Raw genomic sequence first — 23,976 nt, 5'->3', positions numbered from 1 at the left:
TTTATGCGGCGACCGAAATTTTGTACTTGACTTGAAGAAAGAAAATGATGAAGAAGCGCGAGTCCCGTATTATGGGTTGAGCTCGATTCTATCTATACCTTCAGGCATTTATTTGTCTGTTCTGGCTCTATGCGTCGCATCTTCGTATCATAATTGACTGATCACTCTGATCGTCAAGAGTTACGCCTCACGAATCAATATCCTATTATGTCTTCCCATTGTTAATTGAGTCATAAAAATGTATCAGGGAATTCGCGATTCCCGAGTTATTATATCGTAAATTTTCAACTTAATTGAGGCGTGCCCTCAAGTTCAATGCTGTGATAATGCTACCTAGTCTTCCAATGCAAGTTTATGTACAATGTGATTTCGTGATCCATTAGCAGAGTAGGTTACAAATAGTTAACATGAGTCTTATTCTCATAATCAATACCTGTCCACTCAATAGAGGTCATTAAAGGGTTACTTGACCCGTTGTCTGCCCAGACAGGCGGAAGAATCGTATCGCGAAAAGACGGTGCTTCAGGAACTGCATTGGAGTTGACAGCACCACGTGTGGGAATGCCAATATTGGCAGACTCCAGCCCAGAAACAGCGTCAAGTTCCATGAGATCATCAGCGAAAGGGAGATGCTGCCCAAAGACAGCATCCCATTGGTCCCAGTCAAAATGGAGGTTTGGATCAACCATTGAGGGCGGAGTGGAGAGTCCAAGTGGTGGTGGATTGGGAGAAACTGGTTCTATAGAGAGCATCCGTGGAAAGGTTCTGTTGTTTGGAGATTGCAACGGCCGCTGTATTGGAATGTGCGAGACGGCGGTTGGAGAAAGAGCTGGAGAGGAGAATCCCACAGGTGGCGAGGATGGTATGGTGAATGCGGCGGGGAGAGATGCGTATTGTGGGTTAGGAAGGGATGAAGAGTCTTGTTGAGAAGGTGATCGGTAAGAGTATCGTAAGGGGCTCGATCTGATCCCCGGCGATGAGCCTGAGGGGCTCGGTATATGAGAGCGGGTCATGTGGTAAAATAGACGGCCGAATTCACTGAGTCGGCGCTCTGGACGAATGGCCGAGTGTGAATCTGCGTTTGATATGAGAGGGGGTCCAGGCCCCCAGTAAAGTGTTGGGTTGCGAGATTCTCCAGCCGGCGATGTAATGCCTGCCTGGATCTGGTCTTGTTCAGTCCAGAGCATTTCTGGATTCAAGCCCGCTTTTTGCCAGGCTTTCTGTCGAAGACGACGAATCATGTCCCAGGCTTCACGTCCGCCGTCTTTCAAAGGTCTCTGGCTGGATATACCATCTTCACCGCCCACAACGCCTCCATCTGGGCCTGAGAGGACCAGAATGCGGTCGATAAAAGCACGTGATTTTGAAGCCTCAGGGCTGTATGGCCTTTCATAAAGATCAATAAGCATAATCCTAGTCAATGTTAGTTTGAAGTATACGAATGAGACGAGAGGGAAGATAATACATCGTCGCATGCATGGGTTGGTGATTGCTAAGGGCGAGTTAGTGAACATTCGAGTTTGATAGGGGATGATGAGATAGCGTACCCTGGCCAACTCCAGTGGAATGGTTGAAAGTCAGGATCTGTCGCGAGTTGAATGAACTTCTCCATGAATCCATGGCAATGACGAAGAGCACTATAATCGTTAGATTTTTGTATCTTTATAAATTCTGATATCAATTACTCACCTTTGTCGAGCTACCGGCCATATTCGACTGCGAGCGTTCTTGAGAAATGGTTGATATGCGACACAAAAAGCCTAAAATTCCAAAGTTAGAGGGAAGGATCTTGATGTTTCCTGTTACTGGAAAGCGAACCTTGTCGATGTACAGCAAAAGGATAATTTTGGCCCATTTATGAAAGGATAAGAGCACAGGAGAGTGGTATTGTTCGCGACACCCATTCAATCCTTCACCTGGAAGTTCTGACTCGGTAGAATGAGGTTCTGTTGGAGACTTGGATATCGACAAAGCTCGATCAGACAACACGGATGCACTATCAGTCATCATTCCCTCAGGAATCCTGCTGGCTATTGCGTTTAGTTTAAGCTGGAGATCGAGAAGAATGGCTCGCAGCTCTTCCATATCTAAGCGGGTAACAGGCTTTGTTCCCAATTGGATTTTTAATATTCGACGAACGGCGCCTGGTGTGTTCGAGTTAGATGGATAAATTCTCGGCTGTAGACTGTAGAGAACTCACGAGCCATGATGTATTTGCCTTTGGCAGCGAGATAGAATACATTCACCATCGATGGGCCTCCGCAAACAGATGGGTCATCAGGGTTATCCGGAAGTTGCTGGTTAGTTGCAAGTAGCTGCTCATAATGATCGGCAGCCGGGGTTCCAAGAAGCGTGTCTTTGATCTCACTGATTTCTTGCACATCCCAATAATCCTCGCCACTTATCAACGGAGGAAGTCCGCTTGACATAGCGACTACACCATCCATGTGCAGGATATGCCACCATAAACGACGCCTGCACTCTGCCTCACATGGTTCAATACCAAATTTGGCTGGGTCCCGATGAAGGCCCATTGACTGTGCCACTCTCATAGCAAGAGAGACGAAAAGACTACTAGCCAATGGTTCTTCCTCCTTCGCAAGGATAGTTTGAACAATGAGATAGGCTGACAGCCCTTGCAGCGAGGGGCTTCGAGGAAAGGAAATCTTTTTCAACCACCGAGTCACTTCTTCGTTATAGACTGTGGATAATGGACATCGTGAGATTGCATTGAATTCGGTATTTATAGTTCGAATTGAAATCGTGACGGATCCACCATACCATATGGCGTAGAGAAGGGGTATAAATGAAGGGTTTGGACACGGCTCTCCGGAGTAGCTACTAAAGTCATACCAGTTCCAAAAGGCATTATAAAATTTGAGAATGGTTGGTGGGTGAATAACAGGACTGATCGCATGAATACCAGACATGAAACCTTTGTAAAGAATGTGGCTCTGGCGCCTCGTGGGGACATTTTCGAGCATCTCAGGCTCCACCACCTTCTCATTCAATGACGGAGAATCTCCAAATGGAGATAGTATTGATTGGTGAAGATTTCCACCGCTGGATTGAGAGCTAGTCGAGCGTGAAGCATTGTGGATGGAATTATCTCTCGCTTGGCGACCTTTCATGCTGGAGTTGTTAGAACCTTGGGTGTTCTCGGTCAACAATACATCGGGTGACCGATTCTGATCTCGTAACAACTGATTGAGATCGTTGATCTGTGTACCTTTGGTTAAAGGATTATATCATACTATAAAATGAAGACTGCGACATACCTCATGAGAGATATAAGCCCAGTATGTTGTTCCGACGTATCTGGTCTTGGTCAGATATCTTCTCCAGATCCGTTTTTCCATGATTCAGTATTTACCGTGACCTTCCGCCATCTTCCAGACTCAAATGGCCCAAATTTAAACTCCCAATAGGGTCGACAAGATCGTTCGCTGGGCCCGAAGGGATAGGGAATTCGTCTCCGCTTGACTCTGCTGCAGCGCGACGTGAACTGGCTGACTGAGACGGGGATCTCTCGTTTTGTGCCTTTCTATGTCGCAGTTCCTCTAATAGAGACGATTCAATCGTTCCTTCTGTGGCTTCAGCGCGCTTCTCGGCTGCTTCCAAGGTCTGCGGGTTTCCACTGAGGGTTTCGATCATCGACCTCAGTTTATCCAATCGATTTTTGATGGCGCGAGGATCCGACTTCTGGGTTGGGGATGATTCTGCTTGTCGCAAATGTCCATAGATTGATTGCAATTCTTCTATATCCCCTTCATTCACCAATTCCTCTTCATCTCCTCGTGGGTTCTCCCGTCTTCTTTTTACGCCTTGTGCGATTCGGGTGGAACTATCCCGCTCCTCGCGCTTTTGCGACGACAGGTCGTAGATGCATTCGCCTCCGGTCTTGGAACAATTTCCGCATATTGGATGAATCTACAAATAACGTTGATAAGTAAGCGACGCGAAATTCAAGCCTATGGTATGACATACCTTATCGCATTTTACTTTCCTTCGTCGACAGGTGTGGCAGCTGTAGCTTGCGCGATTCCTAGTGATTTGACGAACTCCTGCTAGCGGTGCACGTGCCGATGACGAATAGCGCTCAGAGGAGGACATATCCGGAGGTTAGACTACGGTCCACCCCTGAACAACGGAGTTGAATGGCGACGACACAAGTCGATGGCGAATTGCGGGGAATCACTCCATTGCCGTCAATGAGCCAATGACCGCATCGATATTAAGTCTTGTTGCCTGAACAATCAGGCATAAATTCGGCATCTACATCATCTCACTTTTCTTGATATTTTACTCCATTACAATCGCTAAAACAACGAAACAAGCCTGAGGAAAAGGATCAAACTTGAAACTTAGAACTCTGGAATCGGAGGCTAAAACTTGGAAGCTTGATAATATCTCATTTGACAACATTGTTGGAGCTTTCGAATGTTGGAGCTATATATTACCAGAAGCCTACATACTCAAGTCGGGACTTGAAATTTCCTCCAATCTTGGAAGGTTTTCAAGGCTCAAAGTCCACCTAAGTAGATTTTGGAAGTCTTTATCTAGTAAGTAATCATAAACACCTGGACAAACATGCCGGCAGCTGCAATCTTCTCACTAACTGACTTTTTAAATGAGCCATTGCTAAGTTTTTTGGTTGGAACAGCTGCTCCATGCATCTCACTCCCACTACGGTAACATGATCCCAAGGTACCGGCTGGAAGATCGAAGAGCGCATATCCTTCATGATGCTTGCTGACTTGAACAAAGTAGTTGGCCCAGCACCTGCGAACAGATCCACCCACTCACCTGGATCCCATGTGCTGACTGAAATTTTGAGTAAAGTCATCGTAGATAATATTTGGCCCATATTTCTCCAGGTGATAGTCATATACACCAGTCAGTTGGCTTGAGCCCTTGTTGAGCCACCAGTACCTTGTGCAGAAATCAATATAACGTCGATCATTGAGATAAAGCGTTCGATTTGTTAATTATCCCTCGGTAGTGGCCAGGACAACATATTCCAAATCGTTACTCACTCTCGGATCCACTAAAACCAGACTCAATCGGGTCTAACTCAAAAGCATGATTATTGAATAGCGCTTGCAAGTCCACCGGAATGGGTGGATTTGTGCCTGTCAGGGACGGGAACTCGTTCTGTGGCTTGAACATTACAGCATTGCACACAGATGCAGACACAAGCGCATAGAGAAGATTTTTGAGAATCGCCATCGTTGAAGATACGTCAGTAGCTTTAAGAGCTATATTGCTTAGAAAATCAAAAGTCTCGGGGGTATTTATACCACTGATACTAAACTTTGCCCTAACTATGCTATCAGTTCGGAGTACCTCAGAGATAGTAACGATACCATCTCCCCGTAGATACTGAAGGCACTAGTTTAGTGCTGTAGCATTGGACCTACGATCGGGTATTTTAATACCCTGATTTTCGATCGGAAATAGTATCTTTTATTGGTAAGAAGATAACCCGATCGGTGGCAGCCGACTATATCAGTTTTGCCATAACCAGCGATCTGGAGAATTCTGCCAGAGCAATCAACTCATAAGGAAATTAAAGGATTTGAATAGAAAGAGACGCTATGAATACTGCAATTAAGGTAATTGGACAACCTTGGAACAAAGTCCTTACTTGGACGTCCGAGATGAAGGGCGGATATCTCCCTTAATTTCATCCTCCAGCAGGTACAATGCTTCTTCGTACTTGCGCTGGAGAGGCTTCAGTAACTCCGGTTTAACTTGAACTCGGTCAATGGCAGATAAACGTGTGAGGCGACCGCTCGAGCTGGCTGTAATTTCTCTGGAGAACCAAAATCCTTCGCGATGGGCGACTAGAGTCCAGGCCGAACCCTCACGGTTTGCACGGGCAGTTCTTCCAACACGATGCACGTAAGTCGTCACACTAGTGGGAATGTCGTAGTTCACAACGTGAGTCAATGAAGGCAGATCAAGACCACGGGAGGCACGATCCGTGGCAACAATAATGGTGATACGACCTTGTCGGAAGGCCGCTAAGGTCTTGCGTGATGAGGAAGACTTGTTAGATTTGATAATTCTTCCCATACGAGAGGCGAGGGCTGGGTTTAGAAGAGTAATAAGGCGGCAAAGTCGAGATGCAGATTCGGAGGATTTGGTGAAAATCAAAACCGTTTTACCACTTTGTGGCTTGCTAACAGAGTCGGAATCTGAGTCTTCGGAGTCGCTGGATTCGTCCTTAGAAGAGTCACTAATATCGAGCTCAGAGTCCGAGTCAGAGTCCGAATCAGAGTCTGAAGACTCATCTGAACTAGTGCTGTCTGAGTCGGAAGTATCGGCGACCGCTGCAGATTGCGGAACCTGGGCAGTCGTATCGATCTTGATAAGTGATACCAACAGGTGAAGCAAAAACAATGGCTTGTTGAAGCCATCCCCAACGGGAATCATATGCTCATATAAAGTCGGCGGCAGTGTGAAATGATCGTCAGTGTGAGTGGCCATAGGATCCTCCGGGTCCGTGACATTTTCACCCCCGACAATGACCATTTTGGGATTTTCCAAACGCAGTGAGTTCAGTTTCGAGATATCACGAGTCATGGTCGCACTAAGAATTACCTTTCTTGGAGGGATAGACTCGATTGACATTCCAAGCCTGGACAGAAGCTTGCCACCTTGCCCAAAACTTTCCGGAGCTTTTTGTTCATCCAACGAACCTGTTATCACCTCAACCCATTCTTGGAAACTTTCATTCAGGAGACGATCGGCCTCATCGATCACAAGCCACTCTAGGTGCTTGAGAGTGAAACCCTTGGTGTAGCGAATGTGATCGACCAATCTTCCAGGGGTGCATATGAGAATATCCACGTTGATCTCGGGCTGCTGAATATAGCCAGGAAGGAATCCATTTGACTCCGTTGCTTGTCGCACACAGTCTTCTAGGCTGAAGTCCATCCAGTCATTTCCTTGCAACCCGATCTGTTGTCGTTTTGTGGTCAAAGGGCTGTAAACCTGATCCATTCTCATCAAGAGCTTTTGTTCCTCTTTTATGGCCACATTTCCGACAGCACCTCCAATATGAAGACCAGAGCCCTTAGCGCAGAGCTCGCAAGCTTCACGTGCCTGCTTCACCAACTCTCGCGTAGGAACCACAATTAATGCTCTCAGTCTCGATGCAGGTCTCGGTTCCAAGGATGAGACCATAGGGAGTACGTAAGAGAGGGTTTTACCGGATCCGGTAGCAGCAGAGACGCAAATATCACCTGGGTGGTTGTTTTTGCCATTCAAAAGGAGAGGAATCACAGTAGACTGAACGGCGAATGCCTCAGTGTATCCGCTTTTCTGGAGAGTGCGCAATAGATCAGGTTTTATGCCCAGGGTATCAAACTTGGCTCGCTTGGTGGCTGGTTCTCGCAGGGGATTGGCCAACCAGGAAGGCAAGGATGAGTACGTCGGTGCCTGTTCAAGTTCTGGGGGGTTCTCTGGCTGTGGCAATGGTTCAAGGCCCTTGGCAAATACAGGCTCGACGATCACTTGAGGTGACTCGTCCATACTGGGCTTCTTCTTTTTTGACTTCGTGCTGGCTGCGACTTTAGTGCGCTCAAACTTGGAAAGAATTGAGGCATGTTTGTGTTTGGTGGCTGGATGGTCCTGCTCGCTGGATTCTTCCGCATCTTTTATAACTGGAGAATTTTCATTCTTTTTATGCAACTTATCAGATCTCTTTCGCTTGCCATCTTTCGACTTATTTCCCGCTGAATTATCGAGGTCGAGTGAATCTGAAGCAGGCGTTTTGCTGCACTTTGTCGCGACAGCAAATTTTTCCCTGATTTCTTCCGAATCCTCATCTTGGAGTGCATCCTTGAGACGCATTGGGCTCTTCTTGTGTTTTTCGCTTCGACGATCAGCAGGCGATGCAGCTGAGAGATTTTCGCGTTTCTTGTGTTTTTTGGTCGGGGTTGGGGTGGTAACGTGGATGCCATCATTACCACCGTCTCGCTTCCGCTTATGAGACTTGGATAAGTCTGGCGTTTCAGTCATATTATTTGACCCGATTGCAGATTTGATTTTGACCATTTCATTCGATGATGCGGGTAAGTTCTTCTAAAGATCAAATCCTTTTTTTATCTTTTTGTGCCGGCAGATCTGGAATCTTTGTGACCGCTTTAGTATTCACCGCCCGATGCTTAACGCGATCGCGCTTCTGATAAAAAGGGATGTCAGTCTAATACATGAGCATGGATTGACTGATCAGAGCAATTGTGATCTGCTCACCATGGAAAGGACCTTAACTGTCAAACACTCCTCTTCATCGGACATCCGATAGCTACCATTACTTTACCATGCCGTATAACATTGCGTGAGTACTATACAGCTCTTGATCTATCATCAATAACTGACATAGCCCGATATTGCATAGTATGGTGAGTGACTTTTTCTTCCCCCAGTCAGGTATGTTATCATTTCCAAGTCCAAATTTGGTTTCAGTTACTGACTTGTCCAGGGGGAATTGAAAGTCATATCTACCAGCTATCCTCTGTAGGTCACCATGAATAGCTCTATCTAGTCTCTGGTATTGATGCACATTCTGATAATGATTTTACTTAGAAACTCATTGATCGTGGGCACAAAGTGATTATAATTACCCACGCATACCAAGGTCGGACAGGTGTCCGGTACCTCACCAACGGATTGAAGATCTACCACGTCCCATTCTTCGTCATCTACCGCGAGACTACCTTTCCAACTGTCTTCTCCTTCTTTCCGATATTTCGCAACATTGTCATCCGAGAGCAGATCAAAATTGTCCACGGCCATGCAAGTCTTAGTAGCTTCTGTGCGGAAGCCATTCTTCATGCCCGAACAATGGGGTTGCGAACTGTTTTCACCGACCACTCTCTGTTCGGGTTCGCTGATGCAGCCTCAATTCTCACCAATAAACTCTTAAAATTCACATTGAGCGATGTGGACCATGCAATCTGTGTCAGCCATACTTGGTCAGTAACCAGTCTCCACATTTTTATGAGCTCCCTACCAACTAAATGAATAGCAAGGAGAATACTGTTCTTCGAGCCTCGCTAGATCCACTCATGGTATCGGTCATCCCCAATGCTGTCGTTGCAGAGAACTTCCGCCCGCTTTCATACACTGATCGTGCCTCGGATCAAACACCTATCTCACCTACGGATCGACGGCCTTCTCCTGGACCAATTGGGCCTGACGACCCTATAACCATCGTGGTCATCTCCCGGCTTTTCTACAACAAGGGCACGGACCTTCTTATTGCGGCTATACCACGGATCCTCGCTCTCAACCCCAATACTCGGTTCATCATCGCAGGCTCAGGACCTAAGGCAATTGACCTGGAGCAGATGCTGGAACGCAATGTGCTTCAAGATAAGGTCGAGATGCTTGGCTCCGTTCGGCATGAGGAAGTTCGCGATGTGATGGTGCGCGGCGATATCTATCTCCATCCCAGTCTGACAGAGGCATTTGGTACCGTAATTGTCGAGGCGGCTAGCTGCGGGCTGTACGTGGTTTGTACACGAGTCGGGGGTATCCCTGAAGTACTACCCCAGCATATGACGACATTTGCGAAACCAGAGGAGGATGACTTGGTTGTCGCCACAAGCAAGGCTATTGCCGCCCTGCGCTCGAACAAAGTGCGCACCGACCGATTCCATGATCAGGTTAAGATGATGTATTCTTGGCGGGACGTGGCTGAACGCACTGAACGAGTCTACCAAGGCATCACGGGCGATATCAGCCCCGAAGAATTCTATGGCTTCTACCCTGGCCAAGGTTGGGAAGCTAGCGGAGATCGAGTGCGCAGCTTTGCTCTCATTGATCGCCTGAAACGGTACTATGGCTGTGGTGTGTGGGCGGGCAAGCTCTTTTGCTTATGTGTGGTAATTGACTTCTTGATCTATGTCTTCCTGGAGATGTGGTTCCCCCGTGCAAACATTGACATTGCTCGAAGCTGGCCGAAGAAGCAGCCAGCAGATAAGAAAGCTGCTCGAGGCACTCGATGAGAACTAATAACACGATCTAATAATCTATAATGGTCTCCGTGATGACATGTACATATCTTCTGTATTCTTCATACCCATCAGCAATGAATGTTTTTTTTCTCTCTCTCTCTTCCTCTTCCAACGAAGGTTTTCTGTTTTCATTTTGTGACATTTTTCGTCAGTCATGGATGAGATCGGAATTATAGAACTTAAGACCGGATATAGAATGTAGGGCTTAGGGTTCGGCCTGTTCAAGCCCGTTAATTTTTATTTTTATTTCAGGTCAAAGCAAGGTTCAAATTTGTATTCATTCAATTATCTATAATTCAGTTACCTAGATGAATCGACGATTCTGTTTGGCTAATATTGAAGTCCCTTAGTGGACATGGACATGAAGTACCACGGTTCCTTGATGTAATAACCATCATACGAGATTCCCCACTTCGGCTTTTCATCTTAAGTGCTTGGTAATCTGAGGGGAAAACTCAGATCATTCCGATGTGTGTCACAAATTAATCTACAGATTTCCAGGGCTGCCAATTGAATGATTTCTAGCCAAAGAGAGTGAAGAACCTCAGACTTCAGACCTCAGACCTGGGTCGATCTTCCCCGCATATATAACAAGAATGGGTTAATCCTCCGGTTCCTTCGCATTGGAAATGGAAACTGACACAGTTATCGTCGGTGAGTTCTAAATTCTCGGGTGAATCGCATCGTGGATCTAGGCTGATTCACTCAGGTAATGGGCCCTCGGCCTTGATTCTCTCATATATCCTTCATGGCTATCTTCCTTATTATTTGCCAAATCCTCCACATCCAGATCCTTTGCTACATGCCAAACTACTGGACGCACCGGATCTCTTGCATCACAATGTAGATTCTTTAACTGCGCATTTTGCGGCTTCGCGACTGTCATATTCAACACAGGCGCTGCCTGTCAATGTTCTGCTGGATACGCTAATGTGTCCAAGCCTCGACATTGACGAGTCCGGTACTACTTCTAATCTCGAGTGGCGTCATGTTCCTGAAAAGGCCATTCCTCACCTTGTCTTCGGAAAGGCGCCATATCCAGGAGGTCAGTGGACAGAAGATCCATGTGGCGCAAGTTGGGATATTCAGACATTGAGCTATGCGGCAATGCTATCCTTGCCCGGATACTCTTTTGCAGATCATCACCGAAAGTTGTTAGGGCAGGATCTACCGTCTTTCACACGCCCAACAAGACGTGCAATCGCCGAGTATTATCGTGCTTATCCGACAGCAGTCGGCATTGATGATGGCCTTCGGAATGGAGAAGAGTTGAATGGAATCTCCCGTACCAGTAACGGATTCTACATTAAGTCTCACAATCTTCATTGTAAGCGCCTAGTTTTGGCCAGTGGAATATTCTCCGAAGTTCTTCCCCCGGGGCCCATCTTACAACCTTTACTGCAAACAAAATCTACACCCGCCGTCCCCATGCTCGTCATTGGCTCCGGCTTCTCTGCTGCGGATGCCATCATCTCCGCTACGCCGGACCAGAAAATAATTCATGTATTCAAGTGGGCTCCCAAGGATCGTCCGTCTCCGCTCCGAAGCTGTCACCAACAGGCCTATCCAGAATATGCTGGTGTATACCGACTCATGAAAAAAGCTGCGCTAAGTGCGGGAAGTGCCACAGGGAAATTGCAGTCCAAAACCCGCCGAGGCTCATCAACTGCTTTTTTAGAAAGCCGAAATTGGGAAGATCAATATGAAGGCTTTGCCAACGTGGAAATTACAGCTGTTAATGTCCAAGGTGATCTTGCGCAGGTCACATTCCGCTCAGATGATGGATCCACGTTATTCCGGTCGGTTCAGGGTCTTGTATATGTTGCTGGTAGGCGCGGTACCCTGGGCTTCTTGGACCCTGAACTTCGCTCCGAAGTCTTAGGAAGTGATGGAAGTGAAGGCCGGGAAGAAATTGCAATTACTGGTCAAACTCTTCGAGCGAAAGCCATAGAAGACGTGGAGTTGGCCCCAGAGGTGTATATCATCGGCAGTCTCACAGGTGACTCGCTGGTTCGATTTGCATACGGAGGCTGCGTCTCTACCGCAGGCCATTTGATTAGCCAAGATGGAGGACGTGAGTCGCATAGTATCAGCAGCAGTGCCATGTCGACCCGACCCCAGTCCTCATCTCTAGTTGCGATGAATGGATTGGACGGCCATCACGTCTTTCCCAGTGATATTCCTGATATAACACGCGAAGATACATTAAGCAAAATCTCTACGCGAACGGCTTTGGAAAGCCGGTGGAAGACACTCATACGCATGTGTAAAGACTTGGTATCGACTTCAAGTTCATAGCGTTTATTTTGTAGATGCCATTCTTATGCGTATATAACAATATCATTATGTAGAAAATATATGAAGATTATAATACTCAAATTGATGCCTCGTCAGGGATTTCTAAATTTCGCAGTGCCGTCGCTCGCGGTTTTGAGAACTTCCTGGATCTCAAATTTCTCTAGCATGAGGAACTCGACCGTGAGTTCCTCGATAGTTGTGCCCTGGAGTTTTATAACTATTATGGTATTGCCTTGAGTATTGCCAATAATCGCCATGATGATCACTCCTACTATTAGTTATGGAGTCTTTAAAGTAGTGTGCAAACATTGTTGGGCCAATGGACCGCTATCATTATGTTTCGCAGCAAAAAATCAACTCGGCCATTCAGATCTTTCATCGATAGATTGGTGAATGACTGGTGACTGGTTTTGAGATGGATGATTAGGCTAATGGAAAGGTAAAGCAATGAATTGCTGCATCCGGGGTTTTCGGATATCGAGGTATTAGTCTATCTATCAAGATGCCATTGAGCCACTGAGGAAATAAATCTATACACAGTCTAAACTTCCTGCTCTTTCAATAACTCTGAAACAGTAACGACTTTATATCCTCTGCGCTTCATCTCAGGCAACACAACCCGCAGCATCGGCACTGTCCACTCTCTGCGATCGTGGCATATTATGATACTGCCTGGACGAACCATACTCAGGATATGTCTCACATTTAGCCTTGAAAAGGGCACTTGGGGATCATGTGGATAGACATCGCCTAGGACTATTCGGTATCCCAATCTCTTAACCAGGCTTCGCATGCGAGTACTGAAAAATCCCGACCCAGGTCGAAAGAACCAGTTACTGGGCCCCTCATCGATCCTAGCTGCGTTATAAGCTTGCTTGATCATAGACTGAACTGCCAAAATTTGCTCTTCGAGCGCTGCATCGGACAACGTTCGTGAAGGTTCATCGTTGAGTGCATGATTAGCTAGTTCGTTCTGAGAACGCACTAACTCGACTAGCACTTCTTCATGATCTAAAACCTGGGAACCAATAACAAAAAATGTGGCTGTTGCATCGTGGGTTTTCAGGAGGTCAAGTATGGCTTTGGTATGAATTGAAGGGACGTCGTCTATAGTCAGAGCGACGACCTTTCGGGCGATAGGATGGCGGAACAGAACGTCTGGCCAACGTCGCTGGGAGAAAGTGATGAGGAAGTTGGGAGGTTTATAGATAAAATAGAATGGGAAAAAGAGACAAAAGGTGGTCAGAAGTCCTAATAACATGGTCTTGTTGACCCTAAGTATAAACAAGAATTGAGGGGGCTGAAGTGATTTTTACAGGTACTGCAGGGACCCACTAGCCCAACTAGGTACGGACGTTTGTTTTAATACTGAAAGATGGATTTAACTGCAATATTATGGGATTGATTGCATCAATTGATGTGATGTGTTGAATTGAATGGACCTTGTTCTTGGTATTATATATCGTCATACTTCGAGACTCCATATCCTAGCCCATAATCTGCAGCAGATCCTCCGGTGGCCACCGAACTTGCGCAAAACTCAGGCACCGCTTGATACTCTGTAGGTATTTGCGAGTCAGTTCATCACTTAAAATATGTGCTTTTTGCTCGCTTTGATTCAACTTTTCACGTGCGCTTCGAGCGTGGATTCCTATTATCGGGTTAGAATGAGATGATAGACTGGAAATGATAGAGATCAACATACCAACTTGCGTAACACCGATGGGCCACGCACTAAAGAGACGGGTTAGAATAATAGGATTTAAGAGAGGAAGATCATAACTTACGCTTTTCCAATGCTAACCCTGAGATAGGCATCATTAGCATCGACGTATCTCCGTTGCTGCGCCTTGTGCACAATCTCGACAATAGGTTCCAGCAGCCCTTTCTCCAAGTCTCCTTGCTCAAATCGACGGAACAAGGGTTTCATGCTTTCGCGGGATTGTACAAGGGCATTGTGTGCTTGTTTTCCCTGGAAGCTCTGACGGACCGACAGATCACGCTTCGCCAATGCAAGCTCCCACTCTGAGAGAACCATGTTGAAATACGAACCCAGCTGGCGAAATAAAAATAGTTGACCTTCTTTCTCGTCTGGGATCTTGGCCGGAATAATCATCTCTCCGCCAGAAACAGGTTCTAAGATGGTCGGGATAGGTCCATCGGTCGTCTTTTTCAACGTGGCAGCGCGCAGGACTAGACGACGATATCTCCGGAGCCGGGAGCGATGATTCTCTCCAAATAGTCGCGTAGGTTCGTCGAGCTCCCGTAGCCTCTCGAAAAGCTCATCCTCCTCGATATCCTCCTCAGCAGCATCGGTGGCTGCATTATCGCCCACGTCCTCGCTCTTTTCGGGGAGATCAGGGAGACCTAGTCTCCTTCGTCGGGCACGTTCCTCTCTCTCTTCCTCCTCCTCCCTTCGTTTCCTCGACGCTTCGGCGAATTTCTGTTTTTTCATCTCTTGTTGCAGCCGGTGTTCTGTGGTTTCGTCCTCAAGCTTGCGTTTATTTGCTAGACGTTCCTCGCGTTCTTGTTGTAATCGATCTTGCTCCTCTTGATATGCGGCAACCCTTGCAGCCTCGACTTCACCTCGGCGCATGTACTTCTTCGCGGGAGCCTTTGTGTCCTTCTGTGCGTCGGATGACTTGGAAGTGTCGCCCTTGGCCTTGGAAATCTCCTTGCTCATTAGAGCTGCAAAATCCATAGTGGCGGTGGCTACTGTATTTAAGTGATACTGTGAAATTTCGGGTTGGATCGCGATGGTGAGCGCTTTAAGTGCAGCTAAGAAATGTGTTGATTAAAAGCATGCGGGGGTGTAATTGGTTGGAATTCACCAAGTCTTTTTTAAACTGGCAGAATGTTACATCTTGCTGGGACAGACTGAAGTTTGAATATTCGAAGGATGTTATTGATTTGAAGATAGCGACAGGTTCACTGTATCAAGTAGTAGTTTCTAAGTCTTTTTATTAGCATTTTGTCACTTGATCATCATATTACCTACTAGATTATCTGTAAAGACTATACTTGGTGTTATACCAGTAGGCGGTGTGTCCTGGCGGTGAGCCATTTGCATCGAGGAGCTTCGTGAATGTCGTAGCTCCCATTTATTTCAGTTTTCACATGAATCTGCTTCCCTCGTTATTTTCGCTTAATTACCTGAAAAATACCAGCCTTTTCAAACTGGCCATCTTAATCATCTAATAACGCCCGAAATTGCACTTTGCGTTAACTCGGCGCGACATTACGCGACAGCGCTTTGCAGCCATGTCTACTCCCCCGCGAGGAGGTCAAAAGGCTTCAATTAATCGCCAGGAGACAACGCCGTTCCATTTGAAATTGTTTTACCGTGTCGACAATTTTCACAATCTATCTGATTTCACCCCTTCTCCGTCAAGAAACCATGGTGGACTAGTCAGTGGATCGAATGCGATCCAAAATTCATCTGCTCCTCTTCCTCCGCATCTCGAGATCTACACATGGCACTCGTGCACACTGACCGAACTTTCACACCTTCTTACCTCAACCCTACCCAAATTACTTCCTGACACTCCTATCGGCACCCGCCTTTGCTTTCGCCTGCTTTACCCCGATGCGCGCAGTGCAGCAATTAATGGACCCGATGCAGTCAGCCGCTTCTTGAGCAAGGATCTAGGCAGTGTTATCGTTGCGCCTAAGGAGAGCCCGTACCGAGATGAGAAAGAGGCGGACCGGGATGAAGGGTTGCAGTCTCGCGCAGTCCCGCTGCGATTTCAAGGCTCAGATGCTGATAAAGAGCTGCAAGACGCTCGCTTTATTATTGGTGACTACATAGAATGTGCTATTCTACCTCCACTGGAGGATGGTTCGATTGCGCCTCCGCTACGTGGTTCATCTGGTCCCTCTGGTCCCCCGACCGGCATGCGCGCGTTCAGAGACAATGGCTATGGACGGTCTGATCGTGGGGGACCTCGCGATCATGGAGGACCCCGTAATCGCGGTGGTGACCGTGGTGGTCGCGACTTTCCACAGGGTGATTGGAGCAGAGGAGAGAGGTTGCCTTATGGAGGACGCGACAGAGGTGGAGGCCGCCGTGGGTATGCCCCATATTAAGATAAAGATCTCTGAGATTGGCGGGCTCTGCTTTCAAATAACCTGCAAACGGGGTCTTGGATACAAAGCTAGCTCTGTACTTCTGCGGATTGAAGAAAGCTTGGATTCAGTGAACAATCAACCTAGAGCAAAATCATTATGTTCTATCATGCAGTTTCTTAACGTAGACATGAAGATAGAGGAAAGAGACAGAAGAAAATCCATGCTGTATATGCTTGCAGTAAGATACATAGTCCAGCCGTAGCGGACCCTGCAGAAAAAGAAAAGTGGTTTGTCGGAATCTCCTAATACCAGGCGCATGTGGCCACCTTGGTCGGCGACAGCATCCAGCAAAATCAAATCATCACGCACCCAAAATCTACCACTCAGAGATGGTATCTTGTTTGCGTTTGCCGCGCAAGTCGTACTTGCCCTGTATATTGTCAGCGGGGATTCTGTAACCAGGGGTATCCGTCATGAACGGGGAAGGGCAGTGCGGGTGGGCGAGATACATACGTCAGTATTGAGGGCAATGTAGGTCAGAATGCCGGGAATCACGCCGACGAAGACCAGGTTGACGAGGGCATGGCGTGAGTTCCACTTGAAGTACTTGTAGCGGTTGGCGTTGAGCTCTGTTTAATCGGTCAGCGACTAATTCGGAGATGGTCGGATATGAGCGGCATGAAGAGATTGCAGCAGAAAGGTGTTCAGCGATTGATCGTTCCACATTAAGTGTCGACGACATTTGGTATACGGAGCGGGAGAATCGAAAAGCATGGATTTGAGGAGGATGTACCATAGTATTTCTGGAGAGCCGGGTCAAGGATCAGGGCTATGTAATTGATCAGTGACGGCAAAATTGAGTGTCAAAGGCCGGCTACTTACACTTGTTAGGGCCTGCCATTGTTGCGATTGATCTTGAGGTTTAAGCAAGAGCCGCTTCAGTGACGAACGGAAGTTGAGGTTCAATGTCACATGACTATGTATTCGATATATCACGTGATATATTTCAAAAATTCCTTCGATTTGGAGGGTGACTGCTGCTGAATTGGGTTTTGATTTGGATCTTCACTTGTTTTTTTTTCTAATCTAGCTCTTAATATCGGGCTGCAGTAACCATTTTGTCTTTGGGAGTCATATTTGTGAAGTCATTATAAGCCCTCAGCTTATAATAGCCCCACCAATCATCGTGATTATATTACGTGCTGCAAGCATAAGTATCCTTGAGCGGACATAAAGCCGACAGATATAAGTATATCACTTTGACTGAACACAATGGACAGTTGTCAGTACTTTCATTATTTCACCTCCAAGTTCTAAGGTTGTTTCGTAAATCATCAATCATATGAAATACAGCTTGACAGCATCAGTTAGGAACTTGGATGAAAAGGATATATTACATAGAGGCCGAGAATGTTCCCTCAACTTGCTCAACTTTCGCCACGGCCTTCTTGTAGCCGTCAGCAGTCTGCAAGCGTTCAGCGTATGCTGCCAGGAGAGGATATTTCGCCTTCTCCTCTCCCTTCAACAATCGTCGACTGATCGCGATTATAGGAAAACTCAACAAGATGTCGGCAGCTGTGAGTTCCTTTCCGCAGATGAAGGGACCGCCTTCAGGAGCAGTCTTCAGTCTCTCCTCGAGGAAAGCTAAATTACCTTGAATATTGCGATTCAAGAAGGATGCTTCTATCTGGGAGGCCACAAAGCCAGTGAGAGGTCGAACAAAGAAGGGAGGAGAGTTACGCAATGCTGTAGGGGTTGTTAACTCGAAATTCCAGAACGCTCTATAAATCTTGGGATAAACTCTTACAGTCATTGACCACTTTCATGACCATAAAGGGCATCAGCGAGCCTTCTACGTAGTGCATGAAATAGCGGAAGCGCATCCACTCCTCACGTTCCCCGCCAACCTGGCCCTCACGACCAGCCACATAGCGCTCCGGTATCAGTGTCTTGTTCGTGCCGAAGTGATCACAAAGATACTCGATAATTGCACCGGACTCGGCGAGAACCATTGGCTCTGAGGATCCCGGAGCCTCAATAGTGATCAAGGGTGATTTGCCCAAAGGGTGAACGTTCTTAAGTTCTGATGGGGCAAGTTTGTCGGCTCGGCGTTTGAAGGTCTTCAGCTCATATTCTAGCTGGAGCTCTTCGAGCAGCCAAAGAATGCTTTGGCTTCGAGATTGCTCGAGCCTATATATGTGGTCAGTTGTGTTTGAAATTATCTAGGAAGATGCATACCAATAAAGGGTGATTTTGCAGCCTTGATTGTTTGCCATATTTGAGATTAGTAGAGATGGTAAAGAAAAAGAGAGAAGTTGGCAATGGGGATGACGGATGATGTCAAGCCTCCACATTTATTAGTCTTGATCTCCACATTCTCCACATCGTTTGATCTGATTTTCAATACTGGTCAGATACGCAATGTAAATCTTGTATCTAAGATGTACTCCTGCAGACTTCACCAGATGCGGGGAAATGACCGTTTGCAGCCGTCATCACTGTGCGACGACAGTCAGACTCCATCCTCACTTCCAACGCTCATACCACGACTATCAATCAATAATCACTTGATAATATGAAACTAGCAGTCTTCAGCGCGAAATCGTACGATCGCACTTACTTGGACAAGGTCCTCAGTGAGAGGTACCCCCAGCTGTGCTCTATCGAATATCACGCCTTCGCCCTTTCTGAAGAGACAGTCCCATTAGCGAAAGGAAGTGATGCTGTGTGCGTCTTCGTAAACGATAAAATTGACGCTTGTGTATTACGTGCCCTTCACGCAAGCGCAGTACGTGCGATTCTTTTGCGCTGCGCAGGCTTCAATCATGTCGACCTGGTCACCGCCAAGAGCTTGAATCTCTTCGTTGCAAATGTGCCCGCCTACTCACCTGAAGCAGTGGCTGAATTCGCAGTCGCTTTGATACAGACCCTGAATCGTAAGACTCATCGTGCCTATAATCGAGTTCGAGAAGGAAATTTCAATATTGAGGGTTTGCTGGGAAACACCTTGCATGGCAAGACTGTTGGCATAGTGGGGGTTGGAAGAATTGGTCTTGCTGCCGCACGTATATTTCATGGGTTCGGATGTCGACTCTTAGCACACGATCCATTCGCTGGTGAGGAGTTTGCCCAGTTTGGTACACTAGTCGACCTGGACACTCTGCTCCAGGAGAGTCATATTGTGACTCTACACTGTCCACTAGTCGAGGGCACTCGGCACTTGATCAATGAATCCACATTGGCACGCATGCGACCGGGTGCTATGCTGGTGAACACCTCACGCGGGGGTTTGATTGACAGTGCCGCTGTCATTGAGGTTCTCAAAACATGTCGTCTGGGTGGTCTGGCATTAGATGTTTACGAAGCTGAGGGGGAACTCTTCTATAACGATCACTCCGGCGAAATCATCGACGATGATGTGCTCATGCGCTTAATGAGCTTCCCCAACGTCTTGCTCAGTGGTCACCAGGGGTTTTTCACGCGAGAGGCTCTCACTGAGATCGCAGATGTGACGCTGGCCAATCTCTCTGCCTTTGTGGACGAGCGTCCTTGCCCTAACTCCTTGATCTCCGAGAGAGATATCGTCGTTCGCAGGGAGACAGCCCCAGTGCGCTTATAATGCCTCTTGGACAGTACATCAGAGAAAATCATTTGAATCATATTCGTCATTAGATCGTCTATATAAGTATTCACATTCAATGAGGGTACAGACTCTCAGTTTGGCAATGCCCGCATAAACTGAAATCGCCTCCGCACAGTCTGCCAAGCTCGAGGCAGGAAACGGTGACCATGTATAATTAAAGGCACAACCGATATTAGCCACATCCCATGAACTATGCTGACTGCCAGCGCGAGACAGAAATATTCCACTGCTGATGAAATGACACCAGACCGGACTCGTGACCTTCGGCCTTGCCCTTGAGACTCCTGGTCGACCTCGGTGAGCGCTTGGGAGATTTTCCAGGATGCTCGGAGGTTAATCTTCTCCCAGGTCATGTTTTTCGCAAATTCGCGTGCGGCTTGAGACAATCCAGTCCGTAATTCTGTATTGCCACTAACTTCACGGACTATACGAGTGAATTGTTCCAGATCTTGTGGAGGCACGAGATATCCAGTGCCCTTCTGAATGATATCGTGGGGTCCGCCCTGATCGCGCGCGATTACTGAAATGCCGCTAGCCATGGCCTCCAAAACAACCAGTCCAAAGGTCTCCGTGATGGAGCAATGAAGGAAGATATCAGCCGAGGCATAAATTCGAGCCAGTGAGTTCCCAGTTTGAAACCCAGTGAAAACAACATGGTCTCGGACGCTATCAAACAGCTCCTTCACTTGGTTCTCCACCTCTGGATTTCGATTCCCGCCGACTATCACTAGCTTGAAGGGCACTTTGGTATTGACCAAATCCACAGCTACTTGGGCGAGAAATTGGAATCCCTTTTCTGGGGCAATGCGACACACGCAGATGAGAATTATCTCACCATCTGGTGCGATTTCCCTGCGATAGTCTTCATCGCGCTTCTCCGGTGTAAAAAGGGTTGTATCTACTCCACGGCCTAGCTGGACCAGGCGATCGACAGGAGCTCCTGCTTCCTCGAGATAGCTGCGAATGTCGGAGCAGGGGTAAAAGATTGTACGCACTGCTCGCGCACGGAATAAGAAGCCCTGTACGACGGCCAGGAGCCAGACGCCGAATTTGTCTAGTGGCGAGGGCAACATGATCTCCGCATATGCAGACAGATCTGTTTGGAAATTCAAAATGACGGGTGGTGGTGATCGTAACTGTCTGATCTGAAGCAGCATTTGAAACCCAAGCGAGGCTGGGCTGGCGAGATAGATGATGTCGGGCTCAAATCCCTGGTACGCATCTCTCAGGTGGAATGGATAGACCACAGTCAAATCCGGGTTATAGGGCAAGGCTACACCTGGGAGCCGACGTTCCCAGGGACTGGGTTTAGAGACGTCGCCCTTGAAAGTGGGCGCGACCAGAAGGAGCTCGACACCATGCGCGCGCAGGTATTCAACAAGACTGCGCGTAGTACGACTGACTCCATTTACAGGGCCCCAGGATTCAGTCGCCAGAAGGACTTTCTTTCCCTGGAGGGAACTTGGAAACTCCTCCTCCTTCCCGGGAGAATGTATAGCAGAGAGTAACGGAGAGGTTTCATCCATGATTGAGTAAACAGAGACAGTGCACGAAAAAAACCATTCACAGGGTAAAAGCTTTCGATCTTTAAATTGCGGCAATACTCAATATTCGATGCACGTGGTATTTTGGCTGAATTAAACGTTGTTGGTTTCCAACCACTCACAACCCACATCGGGAACTCGTGTTTTTCGATGCGCTCAGAATTAACGACCCAGTCCACCACCGAAGATAAGAATCATAACACGCCCTTTTTTTCAGGAATTTGGACGTCGCGTGGTCAGGAGGGGCGTGAAGATCAGCTGTATCATAATTATAATTATAATAATGTATTCATTCCGGCGGTCCTCACATGTGCCGCTTCATTTTCACTTTCCCCTTTTCAACTACTGAGCCCTAAGTCTAATATTCTCATTTCTCTGAGAACTTGTTGTGACCATGTCATACGAGGATAGTTCTATGGATACTTCATCGGACAGTGGTTCTTTTTGCTCCACTAATCCGACTACGCCAAGTTCTAGTCCCCTTTTCCGTCCTTCGGAGATCGAAGATCTGAAGTTGGCCCAACTACCACAATCCACAGCTGCGATCGAGTCCGATCCCACAATCGTGAAGAATCTTTGCGTGGTTGGTGCGGGCTATGTAGGTAAGGGATCGTCGTTGATATACCGAGTGGTTGTGCCAGAGAGACACTGACAAATTCATCGTATAGGTGGTCCCACGGCTGCAGTTTTGGCTCTCTACCACCCTTCTCTCACAGTAGAGGTTTTAGATCGTGATTCAAGTCGCATCAAGCGATGGCAGTCACCGCATCTGCCCGTGCATGAGCCAGAGTTGAATAATGTTGTGCGAGTTGCTCGCGATGGCGCGCATGCCAGCCAAGTAGCTATACAGGGTCCACGCGACCAGAACTTGTTCTTCACCTGTGACAGTAATGCTATATCTCGTGCCGATATCATCTTCATGGCAGTGAACACCCCGACCAAGACTTTCGGCGTTGGTGCTGGTTGTGCGACCAACATGACAGCGTTCGATGGAGCAATGCTCGACGTTGCTAAGCTCGCCAAACCTGGTGCGATTATTGTGGAGAAGAGCACAGTGCCTGGGGGCACAGCGGAGAGAGTTCGGAAAACAGTAGGTGCTGCCTAGTTCCAAATGTAGAATATCGCTGATCAGGGTCTAGCTTGCCACATATCGACCGGGAGTGCCGTTTGAGGTACTCTCCAACCCCGAGTTTCTTGCCGAGGGCTCTGCCATTCAGAATCTCACTGTTCCCGACCGTGTGCTTATCGGATGTGCTCCAACTCCGCAAGGGTACCGAGCAGCCGACGCGCTGGCCAACCTTTATAGAGCGTGGGTCCCTGCATCGCGTATTTTGACAACAAATACATGGTCTTCGGAACTTTCTAAGTTGGTGGCCAATGCTATGCTTGCACAACGCATCAGTAGTATCAACTCTATTAGCGCCATATGTGAAAGGACCGGTGCAGAGGTAGACGAAGTGGCTAAGGCCATCGGTATGGATATGCGCATTGGAAATCAGTTCCTCAAGGCTGGTCTAGGCTTTGGTGGCTCCTGTTTTCGCAAAGATATTGCGAGTTTGGCATATTTGGCCGAATATCTGGGACTAGACGATGTGGCACATTATTGGCGACAAGTGAATGTGATTAATGAGCACCAGCGGGACCGTTTTGCCCGCAAGGTCATCGATCGCTTTGAAGGCAACTTGGTTGGGCGCAAGCTGGCAGTGCTCGGATTTGCCTTCAAGAAAAACACCGGCGATACTCGAGAGTCCTTGGCTGTGGGCGTGATTCAGTCAATGCTGGAGGAGAGACCAGCTGAAATTGCCATTTTTGATCCCTACTGTCACGAAGATGACATCCTAAGAGAGCTAGGGCTTGAATCTGCCTTGGGTGGGACGGTCAAAGTCTATAAAGATCCATACCAAGCTTGTTCAGAGGCACACGCTGTTCTCGTTGTCTCCGATTGTGACCAATTCCGCAATACCCCCGGCACTGTCAGCACATTTGAGACTATTGCTCTGCCGTGCCCTGCTAGTTCTGCCTGTGTCCGACCTGAGCAGGAAATGTGGACACATTCCGGAGTATCTTATGAGCTCAGTCCCCAGAATTGCGCTGAAGATTGCTCTGATTGCCGTATGGTTTTGACTCGGTCGATAGCCACCGACGCCATGGAATGGTCGCGCATCGCGTCGAAATTGTGCGAACCCAAGTGGGTTTTTGATGGGCGAAACATACTCAACTGTGAAAAGTTAGCTAACTTGGGTGTTCGCGTGGACACGGTCGGACGTCGGTCTTAGTTTGATTCTTCGTTCTCACGATACCCTGCGAGTGTTCTTTTTGTGTGTTTTGTTTTGCCATTCATTTCATTAATAATAAAATACCTAGATAATATCTGTAGCCCTTGAATCAATTTATT

At 47.4% G+C, this 23,976-nt stretch overlaps 14 protein-coding genes across 14 annotated transcripts; 5 read left to right on the top strand and 9 right to left on the bottom strand.

The window, feature by feature from the left end:
• Positions 1-392: 392 nt before the first annotated feature.
• On the bottom strand, positions 393-4,113 carry N7495_002029 (putative C6 transcription factor; the record flags this gene model as incomplete). The annotated part of the gene is made up of 7 exons (XM_057204699.1): positions 393-1,492; positions 1,548-1,637; positions 1,686-2,144; positions 2,201-3,221; positions 3,279-3,318; positions 3,374-3,930; positions 3,988-4,113. The coding sequence occupies 7 exons, from the start codon at positions 4,111-4,113 to the stop codon at positions 393-395; spliced, it is 3,393 nt and encodes a 1,130-aa protein (XP_057065306.1).
• Positions 4,114-4,559: 446 nt separating this feature from the next.
• N7495_002028 (uncharacterized protein) lies at positions 4,560-4,846 on the bottom strand (the record flags this gene model as incomplete). Its single annotated transcript, XM_057204698.1, has 2 exons — positions 4,560-4,756; positions 4,807-4,846. The coding sequence occupies 2 exons, from the start codon at positions 4,844-4,846 to the stop codon at positions 4,560-4,562; spliced, it is 237 nt and encodes a 78-aa protein (XP_057065305.1).
• Positions 4,847-5,028: 182 nt separating this feature from the next.
• Positions 5,029-5,229, bottom strand: N7495_002027 (uncharacterized protein; the record flags this gene model as incomplete). Its single annotated transcript, XM_057204697.1, has 1 exon — positions 5,029-5,229. One exon carries the CDS (start codon positions 5,227-5,229, stop codon positions 5,029-5,031), a length of 201 nt encoding a protein of 66 aa, XP_057065304.1.
• Positions 5,230-5,643: 414 nt separating this feature from the next.
• N7495_002026 (putative ATP-dependent RNA helicase DBP6) lies at positions 5,644-8,028 on the bottom strand (the record flags this gene model as incomplete). Its single annotated transcript, XM_057204696.1, has 1 exon — positions 5,644-8,028. One exon carries the CDS (start codon positions 8,026-8,028, stop codon positions 5,644-5,646), a length of 2,385 nt encoding a protein of 794 aa, XP_057065303.1.
• Positions 8,029-8,330: 302 nt separating this feature from the next.
• Positions 8,331-10,019, top strand: N7495_002025 (phosphatidylinositol N-acetylglucosaminyltransferase subunit A/GPI3; the record flags this gene model as incomplete). Its single annotated transcript, XM_057204695.1, has 5 exons — positions 8,331-8,347; positions 8,408-8,439; positions 8,492-8,526; positions 8,596-8,984; positions 9,038-10,019. 5 exons carry the CDS (start codon positions 8,331-8,333, stop codon positions 10,017-10,019), a joined length of 1,455 nt encoding a protein of 484 aa, XP_057065302.1.
• A 638-nt stretch (positions 10,020-10,657) lies between these two features.
• Positions 10,658-12,326, top strand: N7495_002024 (uncharacterized protein; the record flags this gene model as incomplete). Its single annotated transcript, XM_057204694.1, has 2 exons — positions 10,658-10,682; positions 10,738-12,326. 2 exons carry the CDS (start codon positions 10,658-10,660, stop codon positions 12,324-12,326), a joined length of 1,614 nt encoding a protein of 537 aa, XP_057065301.1.
• A 541-nt stretch (positions 12,327-12,867) lies between these two features.
• On the bottom strand, positions 12,868-13,587 carry N7495_002023 (chitin deacetylase CDA4; the record flags this gene model as incomplete). Its single annotated transcript, XM_057204693.1, has 1 exon — positions 12,868-13,587. The coding sequence occupies one exon, from the start codon at positions 13,585-13,587 to the stop codon at positions 12,868-12,870; it is 720 nt and encodes a 239-aa protein (XP_057065300.1).
• Positions 13,588-13,813: 226 nt separating this feature from the next.
• Positions 13,814-15,027, bottom strand: N7495_002022 (mRNA splicing protein PRP18; the record flags this gene model as incomplete). Its single annotated transcript, XM_057204692.1, has 3 exons — positions 13,814-13,977; positions 14,032-14,060; positions 14,114-15,027. The coding sequence occupies 3 exons, from the start codon at positions 15,025-15,027 to the stop codon at positions 13,814-13,816; spliced, it is 1,107 nt and encodes a 368-aa protein (XP_057065299.1).
• Positions 15,028-15,587: 560 nt separating this feature from the next.
• On the top strand, positions 15,588-16,412 carry N7495_002021 (SAP18 family protein; the record flags this gene model as incomplete). Its single annotated transcript, XM_057204691.1, has 1 exon — positions 15,588-16,412. The coding sequence occupies one exon, from the start codon at positions 15,588-15,590 to the stop codon at positions 16,410-16,412; it is 825 nt and encodes a 274-aa protein (XP_057065298.1).
• A 358-nt stretch (positions 16,413-16,770) lies between these two features.
• On the bottom strand, positions 16,771-17,295 carry N7495_002020 (uncharacterized protein; the record flags this gene model as incomplete). The annotated part of the gene is made up of 4 exons (XM_057204690.1): positions 16,771-16,824; positions 16,908-17,023; positions 17,188-17,223; positions 17,277-17,295. The coding sequence occupies 4 exons, from the start codon at positions 17,293-17,295 to the stop codon at positions 16,771-16,773; spliced, it is 225 nt and encodes a 74-aa protein (XP_057065297.1).
• Positions 17,296-17,787: 492 nt separating this feature from the next.
• N7495_002019 (glutathione S-transferase) lies at positions 17,788-18,670 on the bottom strand (the record flags this gene model as incomplete). The annotated part of the gene is made up of 3 exons (XM_057204689.1): positions 17,788-18,140; positions 18,202-18,584; positions 18,633-18,670. 3 exons carry the CDS (start codon positions 18,668-18,670, stop codon positions 17,788-17,790), a joined length of 774 nt encoding a protein of 257 aa, XP_057065296.1.
• A 299-nt stretch (positions 18,671-18,969) lies between these two features.
• Positions 18,970-20,013, top strand: N7495_002018 (2-hydroxyacid dehydrogenase; the record flags this gene model as incomplete). The annotated part of the gene is made up of 1 exon (XM_057204688.1): positions 18,970-20,013. The coding sequence occupies one exon, from the start codon at positions 18,970-18,972 to the stop codon at positions 20,011-20,013; it is 1,044 nt and encodes a 347-aa protein (XP_057065295.1).
• A 95-nt stretch (positions 20,014-20,108) lies between these two features.
• Positions 20,109-21,563, bottom strand: N7495_002017 (glycosyltransferase family 4 protein; the record flags this gene model as incomplete). The annotated part of the gene is made up of 1 exon (XM_057204687.1): positions 20,109-21,563. The coding sequence occupies one exon, from the start codon at positions 21,561-21,563 to the stop codon at positions 20,109-20,111; it is 1,455 nt and encodes a 484-aa protein (XP_057065294.1).
• A 412-nt stretch (positions 21,564-21,975) lies between these two features.
• ugd1 (UDP-glucose dehydrogenase) lies at positions 21,976-23,857 on the top strand (the record flags this gene model as incomplete). Its single annotated transcript, XM_057204686.1, has 3 exons — positions 21,976-22,183; positions 22,250-22,671; positions 22,721-23,857. 3 exons carry the CDS (start codon positions 21,976-21,978, stop codon positions 23,855-23,857), a joined length of 1,767 nt encoding a protein of 588 aa, XP_057065293.1.
• Between the last annotated feature and the right edge of the window lie 119 nt (positions 23,858-23,976).

The sequence above is a fragment of the Penicillium taxi genome, assembly GCF_028828555.1.
Source record: "Penicillium taxi strain IBT 34144 chromosome Unknown utg000002l_segment0_segment0, whole genome shotgun sequence".
In the NCBI taxonomy this organism is placed as follows: domain Eukaryota; kingdom Fungi; phylum Ascomycota; class Eurotiomycetes; order Eurotiales; family Aspergillaceae; genus Penicillium; species Penicillium taxi.
The sequence above is the reverse complement of the archived record's forward strand: the minus strand, read 5'-3'. Positions and strand labels throughout refer to the sequence as shown.